This window comes from Acinonyx jubatus, chromosome B1 (genome assembly GCF_027475565.1).
Source record: "Acinonyx jubatus isolate Ajub_Pintada_27869175 chromosome B1, VMU_Ajub_asm_v1.0, whole genome shotgun sequence".
NCBI classification, from domain to species: Eukaryota; Metazoa; Chordata; class Mammalia; order Carnivora; family Felidae; genus Acinonyx; species Acinonyx jubatus.
The window spans coordinates 114,799,761-114,812,882 of NC_069382.1; the positions used below are offsets into that span (position 1 = coordinate 114,799,761).

General features: G+C 34.8%; 1 protein-coding gene and 1 non-coding gene across 3 annotated transcripts in view; one reads left to right on the top strand and one right to left on the bottom strand.

Moving 5' to 3' along the window:
- The window catches only part of PPA2 (inorganic pyrophosphatase 2), an 89,408-nt gene that overhangs the window by 59,190 nt on the left and 17,096 nt on the right, over positions 1–13,122 (top strand). For both annotated transcript variants that reach the window (XM_027061833.2, XM_015062616.3), the window contains 3 exons: positions 2,257–2,384; positions 5,207–5,292; positions 12,500–12,569. In XM_027061833.2, coding sequence (XP_026917634.2) covers positions 2,257–2,384; positions 5,207–5,292; positions 12,500–12,569 — 284 coding nt within the window. The remainder of the gene's footprint in view (positions 1–2,256; positions 2,385–5,206; positions 5,293–12,499; positions 12,570–13,122) is intronic.
- LOC113600895 (U6 spliceosomal RNA) lies at positions 1,170–1,273 on the bottom strand. The gene has a single exon (XR_003421997.1). It is a non-coding gene; the product is annotated as a U6 spliceosomal RNA (small nuclear RNA).

Consider the following 13,122-nt stretch of genomic DNA (forward strand, 5'->3'; position numbering starts at 1 on the left):
AAAAAAAAAAAAACAAAAAAGTCTATGCATTGGGACAGAGAACGGTAGATTTGGTAAGGTACAATGATAAAGTCATAAATCAAATTTAAGTAATAGAAAATGATTTATTTTGGACATTGATTAAATTACATTTCTGGTTGTTCACCTTCAGTGAACTAAAAGATTTCCTTTCCCTTTAAGAAGACAATGCATTGGAAGAACTCAGTAGTAGTAGTTAATTTAGGAGAGATTTTGCAAAAATATAGAATGTAGGAAAATGATCAATAGAAAGCTCACTTTAGAAAGAAGCACTTTTAATTAGATAAGTAGAAAGTCAGAATTTAAAGAGGAATCAATGTGCATTAGGTGAAATAAGTATCAAGTGTTCTATTTTGGGCATGACAAAGAACTCTATGACTCAGGATACAATGTATACTACTAAAAATATCTTCATCTTTAGACTTCGCTATCCTAAACATCTTACACCACTTAATAAATATGTATTTACTGTGATTAATAGAGCAGGTGTGCCCTGTGTTCAGTTTCAAGTGATTATTTGTATTTCTGCTGTTTGTCCCAGAATTACCCTAGATAGATGTGTGGCCCATTGACGTATTATAAAATTTTAAATTTGAATGCCTTAGGCAATATACGCAGTCTTTTGTTTGCCATGGTTTCTGCCATTTTTACATGCCTTACCACACTTACATCACTTAAGCAAAACATCTGGCTTCTGGAGGCATATGTAACTCTTTCCAAACCTTTTCAGAACAGGCAAAAGGCAGGCATCCTGTCTACCTCATGCCTGCAAAATGCTTACTTTTCCCTATCATGCCTAGTGCTTGGGGATTCCCACAAGGTTGGATGAGCTAGTCTGAAACCAAGTGATCTTTAAATTATCCGAATGCATGGTGTCATCTTCTACTTTTAGTTATACCTTTCTAATTTCTCGAGTGTTACCATGTCATTTTATATTGTTTCCCGTAAGTCACAGTCTGGTGGTGAGTAAAGACTTCTTTCATTTAGTTATTTCCCATATTTTTTGAATTGGTATTTATTGGAACGGATACATTTCTTGGAGACCTGTTTTGGGAGGAGTCTGTTATTAATATGGTACTGTTTCCAGTTATATTTAAATGAATATACTAAATATGCTCAGAATGTGATGGTTAAGTTTGTTTGTTTGTTTTTTAAATATAGAATGCTTCACGAATTTGTGTCACATCCTTGTGCAGGGCCCATGTTAATCTTTTCTTATCATTCCAATTTTTAAGCTGTTTTCAGTAGAACTAAAAATGAATTCTGAAAATCATTATAGAAAATGAATGTAAAAACTGAACCATCTAGATATCACTTTGTTTAAAATTGCCCTGTTTGCATTCTCTTTCATATTCTACTTTATTTTTCATCAGACTTTTCACCACTTAACTTTGTATATTCTTTATTTGTTGTCTGTTTCTTCCTATTGTATAAACTGAGAGAAGGGGCTTATTTCTGTTTACTGATATATTTCACTGCTTAGAACAATGCCTGACACATAATGGGAAACTTACTGGAGCATCTGGGGGCTCAGTTGGTTAAGGGTCTGCCTCTTTATTTTGGCTCAGGTTATGATCTCACTTTTGTGAGACTGAGCCCCACGTTGGGCTCCACTCTAAGTGTGGAACCTACTTAAGATTCTCTCCTCCCTCTGCCCTTCTCCCCTGCTCGCGCTCTCTCAAAAAAACAAAACAAAACTCAGTATTTGGGGGGTGTGTGTGTGTGTGTGTGTGTGTGTGTGTGTGTGTGAGTGAAACCCTTCTCATGTGACTTTAGTATGTTTTCTTCTGGGGACTGCTCTCTCTTTATCTTCCGTATTCCTTTAGCTTAATATTTCTAAAACACAGATCCTGATGTAACTTACCTTACTCTAAACTCTCCATTGCTCACAGAATGACGTCAGTCCTTAAGTATATCTCACTTAATCTCACTTCATTGCTATTTGTTGTCTGTTTCCTTTAATTGGAATCTCTGAGCTCCTTGAGGAAAATAACTTTGTTGTCTTCATCTGCTTATACCCTGTACCTAACATAGCATCTGGAGGTGCTTAAGAAATGTTTGTAGAATGAAGGAGTAGTGTTTTACATATGAAAGAAACCCTCAAGTCCAGAGGCGGCTTGATACATGATGATTATGCTGCTAGCTAGCAACAAAGGTGGACTCCCTCAGTCCAGTGCTCTACCACTAATAGGAATGAATTTCAGTTTTTAACAAAGTATTTTGTTTCTTCACTTGCAGATATTGATGATGTTAAGAAGTACAAACCAGGTTACTTGGAAGCTACGCTTAATTGGCTCAGATTTTATAAGGTGCCAGAAGGAAAACCAGAAAACCAGTTTGCTTTTAATGGAGAATTCAAAAACAAGGTGAAGATGATAATCTTTATTTTAAAATATGCCTTGTGATACTTGTACAATACTTTCACCTTTGGGGGTTTCTTATGTGAATATTTGTATATAACATGATAATGCTTTATACTGACTCGAATACTTAAGGACATTATTTTGTCAAATTTATTTTAAAGGATTTTTTTCAGGAGGTCTCTAAGTGAAGCAGTAAGTCTTGATAAATATCTGGATTCATCTCTTTATCTGTTGATATCTCCTTCATCTCAGAAAATGAAGGGTTTCCATGATCAGTCTCAGTCTGCATATTACGTATGACAAACCACCTTCCATTTACTATTGTGGAGAGGAGAAAGTTAACTTACCATTAATGTAAATCCCAAGAGGCTTCTCCTCTAAGTGTTCATTCTACCATGACTGACTTAAGCTGTTTAACAGTTAAGAAAGCACTTAAATTATCCTACTGTAATAGAATTTTTCTGTTGGAATACCACAAAGTTACCATGAAGTGTCTCTCATGTGATACAAATGGAGAAAATAGGCTAAGGATGTTAAGTCTAAGGCATGGAATATATTTTTTTTAAAGTTTTTACCACCACTGGGGCGCCTGGGTGGCTCAGTCGGTTGAGTGTCTGACTTCAGCTCCGGTAATGATCTCACACTCTGTGAGTTTGAGCCCCATGTCGGGCTTTGTGCTGACAGCTCAGAGCCTGGAGCCTGCTTCAGATTCTGTGACTCCCCCTCTCTCTGCCCCTCCGCTGCTCATGCTGTGTCTCTCTCTGTCTCAAAAATAAATAAAGAACATTAAAAAAAATTTTTTTAAAATAAAGTTTTTACCACCATATAAATTACACACAGTACACACCAACAGTTAGGTGGATACTAATAAGTAAAACATGTTTTGTAAGTAAGGTAAGCCATGTTAATGGAAACTTACAGATTATAATAAATATCTTGTTATATAAGAATTTATTGCTTAACCTAGTATTTTTTAAAAGACACATCGAAAGAACCCTTAACATCTTGAGGGCTTTGTCTAAGACTTATTAAATGTAGATATAAAACTATTATTTTCAATTAAATACTCTTAAAAATAAATATTTAAGATTTATAAGATAAATTAATTTTTGTCTTTTTCCTCTAAAAATATGTTATAATATGTTATAATTTATGTTTGAACTTTTTATGGCTCCTTATTGCCTCAGAGTATGGTTTGGGTGGTTTTTTTTGTTTGTTTGTTTTTGTTTTTTTGCTTGATTTTGATAAATGTTAATTCTTTTCTGAATGAAGACTAGATTATTTATAAACCTGGTTTCAGAAAATAATCATTTTTAGGCATTGCTTTTTACCACTTCTGTTTAAAATGTAGTGCCTAACTCAGGAAAATTAAGTTGTATCTCCTTAACATGTTTGAAAAGGTGACTCCTGTGCTATCTAGATTTTTCCTGCTGACTCCTTTAAGCAAGTGCTGGCTGGAAAAGTGATTCTAAATAATCATAATTACCCGAGTGATTTGGTTAAAAATCTTTCCTTGTGTTATCCTGACAACAAATTGGCTTTTTTGTACCATATGTTAAGGGGGACTCCCCATATCACCTCATTTAGCCAGCCATTCTCCTTCATGTCACATGACAATAGACCTGAGAAAACTTTTTCTTTCTTTTTCAGAAGATTTCTCATTATTATTACATCTTGGTTCCAAAGATTCTTTAATTTCTTCATTTCTTACTGTAATATGTTTAGTTGTAATTGGAGAAAAGAGCTAGTAAAATTAGTTAATATCTAAGGACTCTCCTTAAGAAAAAATAGCAAGGAGAAAAAAAATCAAAAGAATTTGCTGCTTTGGAATAACAGAACAAGTGTTCCTTTAAGATGGTCTTGCTAGATAGATATCTAGCAAGAGGTGTGTGTGTTTCATTGGTTTTTTATTTTCGGACACCATATAAGTTTATACTAAGAAAAAAATAATTGAAAATGTTAAGGAGGTTTACCACCTCTAGACAGTGGATTGTTCTTTAGAACATGTTTATGCAGTTAGACTATAGTTTTGATGATGATGAAGTTAATAGGTGTATGGTTACCTTATAAGCAAGGGACTAGACTAAGCACTTTGCATACAACTTATTTATCCTTTCAACAGCTAGGCCTTTTGGATTAGGTGTGGCATCTTGACTTTGTAGGCCATATGGTCTTTGTCACAAGTTCTTAACCTCTGCCATTGTGGTACTAAGGCAGTCTTAAACCACGCACAGATGAATGCTTGTGTTCAATAAAACTTCATTTACAGGGGCGCCTGGGTGGCTCAGTCGGTTAAGCTTCCGACTTCAGCTCAGGTCATGATCTTGCTGTTCATGAGTTCAAGTCCCATGTCAGGCTCTGTGTAGACAGCTCAGAACCTGGAGCCTGCTTTGGATTCTGTGTCTTCCTCTCTTTCTGCCCCTCCCCACACTCGCTCACTCGCGCATGCTCTCTCTCTCTCTTTCTTTCTCCCTCCCTCCTTCCCTCCCTCCTTCTCTGTCTCAGAAGTAAACATTAAAAACAAAAAACAAAAAAATCCTTCATTTATAAAAATGGTGTTTTGGTGAGCTAAATTTGGCCCATAGGCCCTAGTTTGCCAACCCTAAATTACAATATCTCTATTACCTTCCATTTATAAATGAAGACTTAGTGAGATTAAGTAACTTGCTCAAAAGTCACACAGCTGGTGAATAAGGATGCCAGTATTTATATTCAGGTTTGCTTGACTCCAGAGCTCATGTTCTTAGAAATTAGCTGTCATAGTGATAATAGTTCCATGTTAGTATGGTGATGTGATCTTTATTCTGTTTTTGGTTTGGAATTAGGCCTTTGCTCTTGAAGTTATTAAATCTACTCATGAATGCTGGAAAGCATTGCTTATGAAGAAGTGTGATGGAGGGGCTATAAACTGGTAAGGATTTGTCTCTTCTATGTAATGTTATTTTATTATTAATTGGTACTAAACAGCCATATAATACTATTCAATTTGATTTTTTTAAAAAGAGAATTACAATTTTTTTTCATTTAAAGAATACTCATGAAACACCAATATGGAAAGCATTACCAAGTGCTAGGTGGACAGCATGAAACTGGGAATTGACATGGTCCCTTTTCCCAAAAGATTTATAGTTTAGTGGGGGATATTGTTGAGTAAACAGGCATTTAATTATAATACATTGTGATATGTGCAAAGAGGGAATAAATAGCGATTTTTCAATGTGCAGACATGGTTGTTTATGTGTAAACACCACATCATTTCTTGATGAAATAGTACAAAGCCTTTTTATCCATCATGATCTGGGTCACTAGCTGACCGATTACAGGGAATCAAACAACAGTAACAGATGTAACTCAAACATTTTTTTTTAAAACATTTAAATGTGTACTCACTCATCTTTGGATATAGGGCTAAGACCTTTTCTATATAAGTTCCATATAGATTATATATATAATCTAGTGTAATATAGAATAGAAAACCAAGATAAGATCCTCTAATTCTTAAACTCCTTACAGTTAAAAACCTTCATAGGTTTTTAAGGTTCTTTTTTCTAACCTTTTTACAGTTTTCTTACCCACATCTACTTTGACACCAAGTTATTAAAGTGAGTCACCTTTATTGAGGCTTACTAGTTTTTAGGGCCTGCATAGTATTCATAGAATCAGTTCTCTTTCCACATCCTCTTTTTCAATAAGCATAATTACTGCTTAAATTATGAAATAGTAATAAAGACAGCTCTTATAAACAGGTTTAGAAACAAAAACAACTGACTTTTGGCAAGCCTAACTACAGAAAGCAAACACACATGTCATTCTGTAGAGTACCCAACTCCACTGTCCCCTTCTCCGAATCAGGAGAAATTGGGAAGCCATTCACTCAACAAACACTGATTTGAAGATCTGCGACCAGGGAGTGTGCTGGTTCCAGGACTATTACTGTGACTACAATAAATAGAGTCTCTGCCCTTTTGGAGCATGAAGTCTGAGAATCAAGAGAGACATTAAAGAAATCATTAGAATACAGTAATCACATGGAGTAAAGAATTAGTCTCAAGATATATTTTATCTATGTCATCAAGAGACTCATCTTGCCTATGACACAAATGCTTAGGCATTAACCTTCAGGTTGTGTTTCTTTGTAAGCTCGAGTAACATTGTCAACTCCTTGATTTTCTCCTTTCTTTCTTCTTAACCACTTAGGCCGATCACTCCTTTTTTTTAGCAGAGTCTTAAAATCAAGTGATTATTTCTAATTTAAGTAGTACAGTTTATTAACAAAACTGGGTATAAGTGAATGTCTTCTAGTCCTGACTATCCTAGTAATTAGTAGACTGAGCTATTCTTTATGATATTCTAAGTCATTCATTCATGTGATGAGCTCCTGTAAAAAGGGTCTCTCACTGTGCGAAGAAGTATTTGCTCACTGTTTGCTTTCATATTCTTCCTCATGGTACTTTTGGAAAAGTTTTTGCAGCCCTTTAAGGGCCTGTGTGTTTTCCAGGTTCCTCAGCTACACAGGTAGAGATTACCTCTGGTTAGTTTTTCTGTAGCTTGATGTCATTCCTTCTGTGCTGAGACTAATTACCTTTTCTCTGAGGGTAATTTTATTTCTACTCTCTGGAGTCATTTTGCTGTAGCCTCCTAGGTGATGATGAGGATTACGTTAACAGGAGTCGACATTTATTGAACTTTGTACTATTTTGCAAGTTCGAAGTGTTTAGTATGTGTTACCTAATACAATGATCCTGTAAGATGTGTATCATTGTCTCCATTTTATACATGAGGAGATTGAAACCACATAGAGATTAAGTGATCTAAGGTCACGCTGAGTGGGAGAGCCACCATTTAAGCCAGATACCAGACTTAATGTTCTTGCCAGCTATATTCTACTTCTGTCTTTTCAGAGAATACAACAAAATAAATCTTTTTTTAGCTTAAAAATTTTCAGGGTATACATTTCTGGGTATAAGTTTTATTCATGTAGGTAATTTAAAGTTAAAAATCTTTAAATTTTAATTTATTTTGGCCATTTTTTTCTTATTTTTATCACCACTTGATTGTAAAAATGTATTCATAGTAGCTTTTATGTCCTGTCTTAATGAGTTGCTTCTTCCTCTTAATTCCTTAAAATGTACACTGTTACTGATTAGCAAGCTCCCCCTGTCTTTTACAGTATATTTTCCCTACTCAGTTGAGTGTAGGCCCACATTTTGTTACCCCAGCATTTCTGTCACTATATAGTGCGTAATAATTACCTAGGAAAACTTGGAAAATTCAGATGCATTCGTCTCCTTTAAACCTAGTGAATTAGGGTCTCTGAGGAGTAGTGTCTAGGAATCTGAATGTTTTAAAGCTTCCTACCTAGGTGCTTCTGATAAGCCTCTCTGCTTAAAAACCATAAAGTCTCAACTTCTCATAGAAGAGCAAACAAGGCCTAGTCTAGGATTTGGTCCCTGCTCTCTGTCTGGCCTCATTTTCTATCACTTCTTGCCTCTTATTTTCATGTTCCAACAATTTAGAACCACTTGTCACTCAACAGACACCATGCTCTGGTTGACCTCTAGGCCATTCCTCATGCTGTTACCTTTGCCATGATTATCTTCTCATTTCTTGAACTAGCTAACTTCCTCATCTTTTTAAGATTTAGTTTTGACTTCACTTTCTCTAGGAAGCTTTCCCTCGTAGCCAAGCTGCCATTATACTGTGCATTCCTTGCTTCCCTGTGTCCTTTTGTTATTACGCTTACCAGTTCTTAACTGCGTGGTTTATGAATTTGTCTCCTCCTCTAGCACATAGCTTCCTCAAAAGCACACGAAGAAAGATACCTTGTTCATCTTTCTCTTCCTAATGCCTGACATGTGCTAGCCACTCAGTGAATATCTCTTGGAGCAAATTGTTGACTAATATTTTAAAACCAACAGATGTTTGTTGTTTTTCAAATCTAGTGCTACTCTTCTGCTTCCAAGATCCCTGCATTTATTAAATTCTATAATTGATACTTTGAGTAATCCTCTTCTTCACAAGAGGTTTGGTTGTTATTTTGGGGTTTTTTTCCCCATTGCTTAATATTTACTCTGAAAGCTACACATTCTTTTAACACAGAGAAGTTCATTATTTCTGTTCTTCCCTAAAGTCACTTTCCACTGTGTTGCAGGAGAAATAAAGTTTTTTGCCGTTTGAGTTTTACTCTTCAGCCCCTCTTGCTCTTTCTTCAGCCGTGGCTTATTTACCTTATTTTTAAGAAATCAGAAATGTACTGTTCATTTTGCCAGTTTATTTTATTTCATTAACCATTATCTATTCTGACCCATCTAAATTTTTCAAATTTTGACTGATTCTCAGATGCTCTTCTAGAGCATCTGGGTTTCTTTAATTTAGTTTTTAATTTAATAATTAATTCAGTTTTACTTACTTGATTCAGTTATTTGTCATTTATTTACTCAGTTGTTTTATATTGCAACTCCTTTCTTGTTTAATAAATCTTTGTGGTACTGTCAGAATTATATTTGAAAAATACAAATGTGAGTGTCATTTTTTGCTTAAAAACTTCTCGTGGCTCCCTTTGATCATAGAATCCAATCCTACTCTTCTATGTATTAATATGTCTAGACCTACTTTTCCAGCTTCATGTTCTGTTTCCTCCTGTCTCCTGTTTTTCCTCCATGAATGTCTGCTCATTCTTCAAGGAGCAGTTTAGATGCTACCTCTACAAAGAGTTGTTATTTGTTTTGGGCAAGATTACCTGTACCCTCACATCACTGCTGTACACACCTCTGTGTAGAACCTGGAGTGTGTTATTATCTTTTTATGCTGTAAATTGAGTTTGTATCATGGCACTTAGTGTCAGGACTTGCCACTGGTGGTTTAAACATGCTTACTGAATGAATGAAAAAAAATATATATATATATATAATTTATATAAATCTATATAAGTATTTAAAAATAATATATAAATCTATATTATATATATAATATTTATATAGATTTGTTCTTCCAAATTGTTTAGGTCTTAAAATTATTTCATTTTACTTTTCTAGAGGAAGGTGTACCTGATCTATATATGGGTAGCTATATATATAGCTTTGTATATAGATTTACTTCAATGTCAGTTTTCTTCTATAGACTCTGGAGGTTGTGGTTCAAAATCATTGTCATTCTTATCTCTTTAAATTAAATTTTCTCTTTTTTTTCTTGACTACTTTGCTTGAAAATGAAAGGCCTTGACAGATCTATATCCTGGACACTGTCTTTGGGGATTCTCATGAGTGTGTGCCTTTGTCTGCCTTGAAGAAAATCATTTTCTGTTTACTAAAAAGTTCCATATCTCTGGCCTTGTAAATTTCATCTTTGTATGTCTGCTTATTATGTGCAGGTAATTTTCTGTTTCTGTATCTTTTTATGTAATCAGTTATTTTGCGCGATTATGTATCAGTACACCTTTTTATTATTTTTAAATGCAGTTTGATTTGTCATCCACAGCATTTTTGGTATTGCTGATCTTTTCTTCTAATGTCATGTCTGCTTGTTTTGGTCAGCAAGATTGCGTATAGGCTATACAATTTGTGTAAATTTACAACAAAATACTTAGTATCTTACTGTAAAAAGGAAAGCAGCACATTTTTCTCAGTCATTATTTTAAATCTCATTTATAATAGATACCTCTAGCTTAGTCATCCTTCAAGTGATTACACTGCTTCTCTTGCAGGCCACATTCATAGTTTTAAGACTAAAAAGAACCCTTAATGTTCTAACCTCCATGGGAGCTCTTTGGTTCAATACTGTATCCCCAACATCTAGAAATGTCCCTAACACATAGTATAAAAAAATTCTTTGAATCAATCAATAAATATGAATCAGTGTTAACTCTTTTTATATAGGGGCCAATTTAGAGGACATAAAAATAAAAATGTTTCGTGATAACATGCCTTCAAACATTCAAAGTATTTTAAATCCTGGGGGAAATCTATTACAACCCAGATTATATACTTTTTTAAGAGAGTGTCGGTGAGGAAGTTGGCACTATTTTTAGCTAACCAAATGCTACTATAAGAGCCTGTTGGAGAAATCGTAACAAGAGGCTTTATGGTCTCTCATCTTTATGTTGTCTTGTACGAATCTCTCAAGTCTCTTTGTATACCTTCCATTTCATTATTGAGCAGTCATACTAATCATTTGCCCAAGGCGAAAATGGCAGAGCCTCTTGGCTTTCCTCAGCTCCGTTGGTTACTTGTCAAGATACTGTATGAGAGATATTTAGAAAGTTATTCAAAATTTTAAAAACTTACAGAGTTGGCTTTAATATTGTCTGTTTTTGCCGTTTCTGTTGATGATTTGCTTTGTGGAGTGGAGGGTTACTTTATTTATTTTTGTATTTTTCTAGATTCAGTTTTATTTAAGTCCAAGTCAGTTAACATATAGTGTAATCATGATTTCAGCAGTAGAATTTAGTGACTCATCACTTACAACACTCAGTGCTCATCCCAGCAAGTGCTCTCCTTTAATGCCCATGACCCATCTAGCCCTTCCCTCCACTTAATACCCCTCCAGCAGCCTTCAGTTTGTTCTCTTTATTTAAGAGTTAGAGGGTTTCTTTAGAAGTAGGTTATCAAATTTAACATAAAATACCAGACACCCAGTTAAATCTAAACTTCAGAGCAATACATCTTTGTAATATAAATGTCTCATGCAATATTTGAGACATACTAAAAAATAGTGTGATGTTATCTGAAATTCAAATTTAATTGGGGATTCTGTATTTTATCTGGCAGCCCTATTTAGAGAAGTCTCCCCTGTTCTGTTACCATCATTTTTCAGAATTTCCAAAGGTATGTTTTACTTTGGCTTAGTGCTAACGTTAAAAACATCGTATATAGCATATTTAGAATACACCATGCTTCCTTCAGAGGACTAGCACTTAAGACTTCACAGTGTCTAATTTTTTGCCTTGTTCTTTTAAATTTAGTTTTGACATTCTTTAGGGAAATATCTGACTTATAACACCTTCCCTTTTTCATTTTTTAGCTTACTTAAATATGGGCTGTGGAGAACAGAATAAAAAATAACCTTAAAGATAATGCAAACTTGCATCAAATTTTATTCATGCCAAGAATGAAAATAAATCCCACATTTTGAGTCTGGATAGAAAAGAGAACAACCACTTACCTGTAATTGCTATATACCCAATGTCTGATTACAGACATTATATAAATAAATAACTAGGCAGATCTTTTTATCATATATATCCCAATGTATTTTTCACAAAGCCATTATAAAAATGTATCCGATAATATATATCTCTTAGGTCCACTTGGGGGACAAGTGTGTGTATGTGTTTCCTCTTCTTTAGGGATCTGCTAATTACTTTTTCCTTTGGCTTTAACTCCCTTCTCTACTGCTTCTTTCTATACCCATTTTAATCTGATTTCTTTGATAAAATTTTAAACAATCAGTCTTAATATGTTTGAGAGGAATGATGCCTTTGCTTTCATCTAGGAAGTAGGAAATATACAATGGGCAGCATGCTTGTGGAGATAGCATGCATTCCCTGTTGTGTGGGAAGGCTTTGATTTTATAGAGCCTTTCCTGACCATGGAAGGGGCTCTTGTCTTATGCCCTGCTGATCTTCCCTCCCTGTACAAAAACCAAGTTTTCATATATGTGCTTTCCTGTCACAACTCTTAGCTTAGCCTTCCTCACCTCTCTGAGAAAGAGATTCCATAGCATCGTTCAGTAGCCAGTAACAGTGTTTATCACCTCAAAGGAAAATTCTTCCTTATAGTCATCATTTCATGGGTCAAGTTTGGTGTTTCTTTTCCTCACAAAAGGTAAAGTGTAGTTGTGATGTATAGTCTTTTATATTCAAGGAGATTATTTAGATCTGTGTACTATTTAAACTAAAAACATATTCTGGAATATGCAGTGCTGGGAGCACTGTATTTATAACTCTGCCTGAAAGAATGTACAAACATCTCAGTTTATATTCATTCAGGTCCTTTATCACTGGCTGGAAATAAATAACTGGAGTTACACAGCCAGTGTGGGATATTTGGAGTTCGTTTTCTTGTCTGGTAATTGCTCATTTTTTATCCTGATTGATAATAACATTGTCTTTTCCTCACCAGCACAAACGTGCAGGTATGCGACAGCCCTTTCCATTGTACTCAAGAGGAAGCGAGATCAATAGTTGAACTGGTAAGGGGCAAAGCATCCTTTAATCTTACAAATGTCATGGGGAAGTCTAGCAGAAGTTCTGAAAACTCTAGCAATGAAGTGTATCAAGTCTTTTGGGAAATATGAAATTAAAAAATAACATTAGAATCCATCTTTTTTAATCCAGGGAATTTAAATAAAAAACCTGAAAATCTTTCAGCTTAGTTTTTAAATTGTTTTCTAAAGTACATTAACCACTTAGCCAATTTACTATGATGCTACTTTTCTTAATATCACCAATTTATTGCTTATATGTATTTGCTCTCCTTGTACCATTCTGTTCCCTTGAGTTACCCACCATCTAGTGTCTAAATTGCAACTGGCTGTTGGTACAGGTGCATTTTGGCTCAAGAAAGATGAAACAAGACTGTTTTTCCTTTACTTCCATTTAGTTAGGCCGTCTTACAAGCTTTCCTTCTAGCTAAGGTGATATCTTGGATTTTTACATGTCTGTCCCATTGATAAGGCTGCCTGGAGGCAACTGAATTTATTAGGAAAATAACGGCTTGATTTAGAGACCACTAAATAAGAAAAT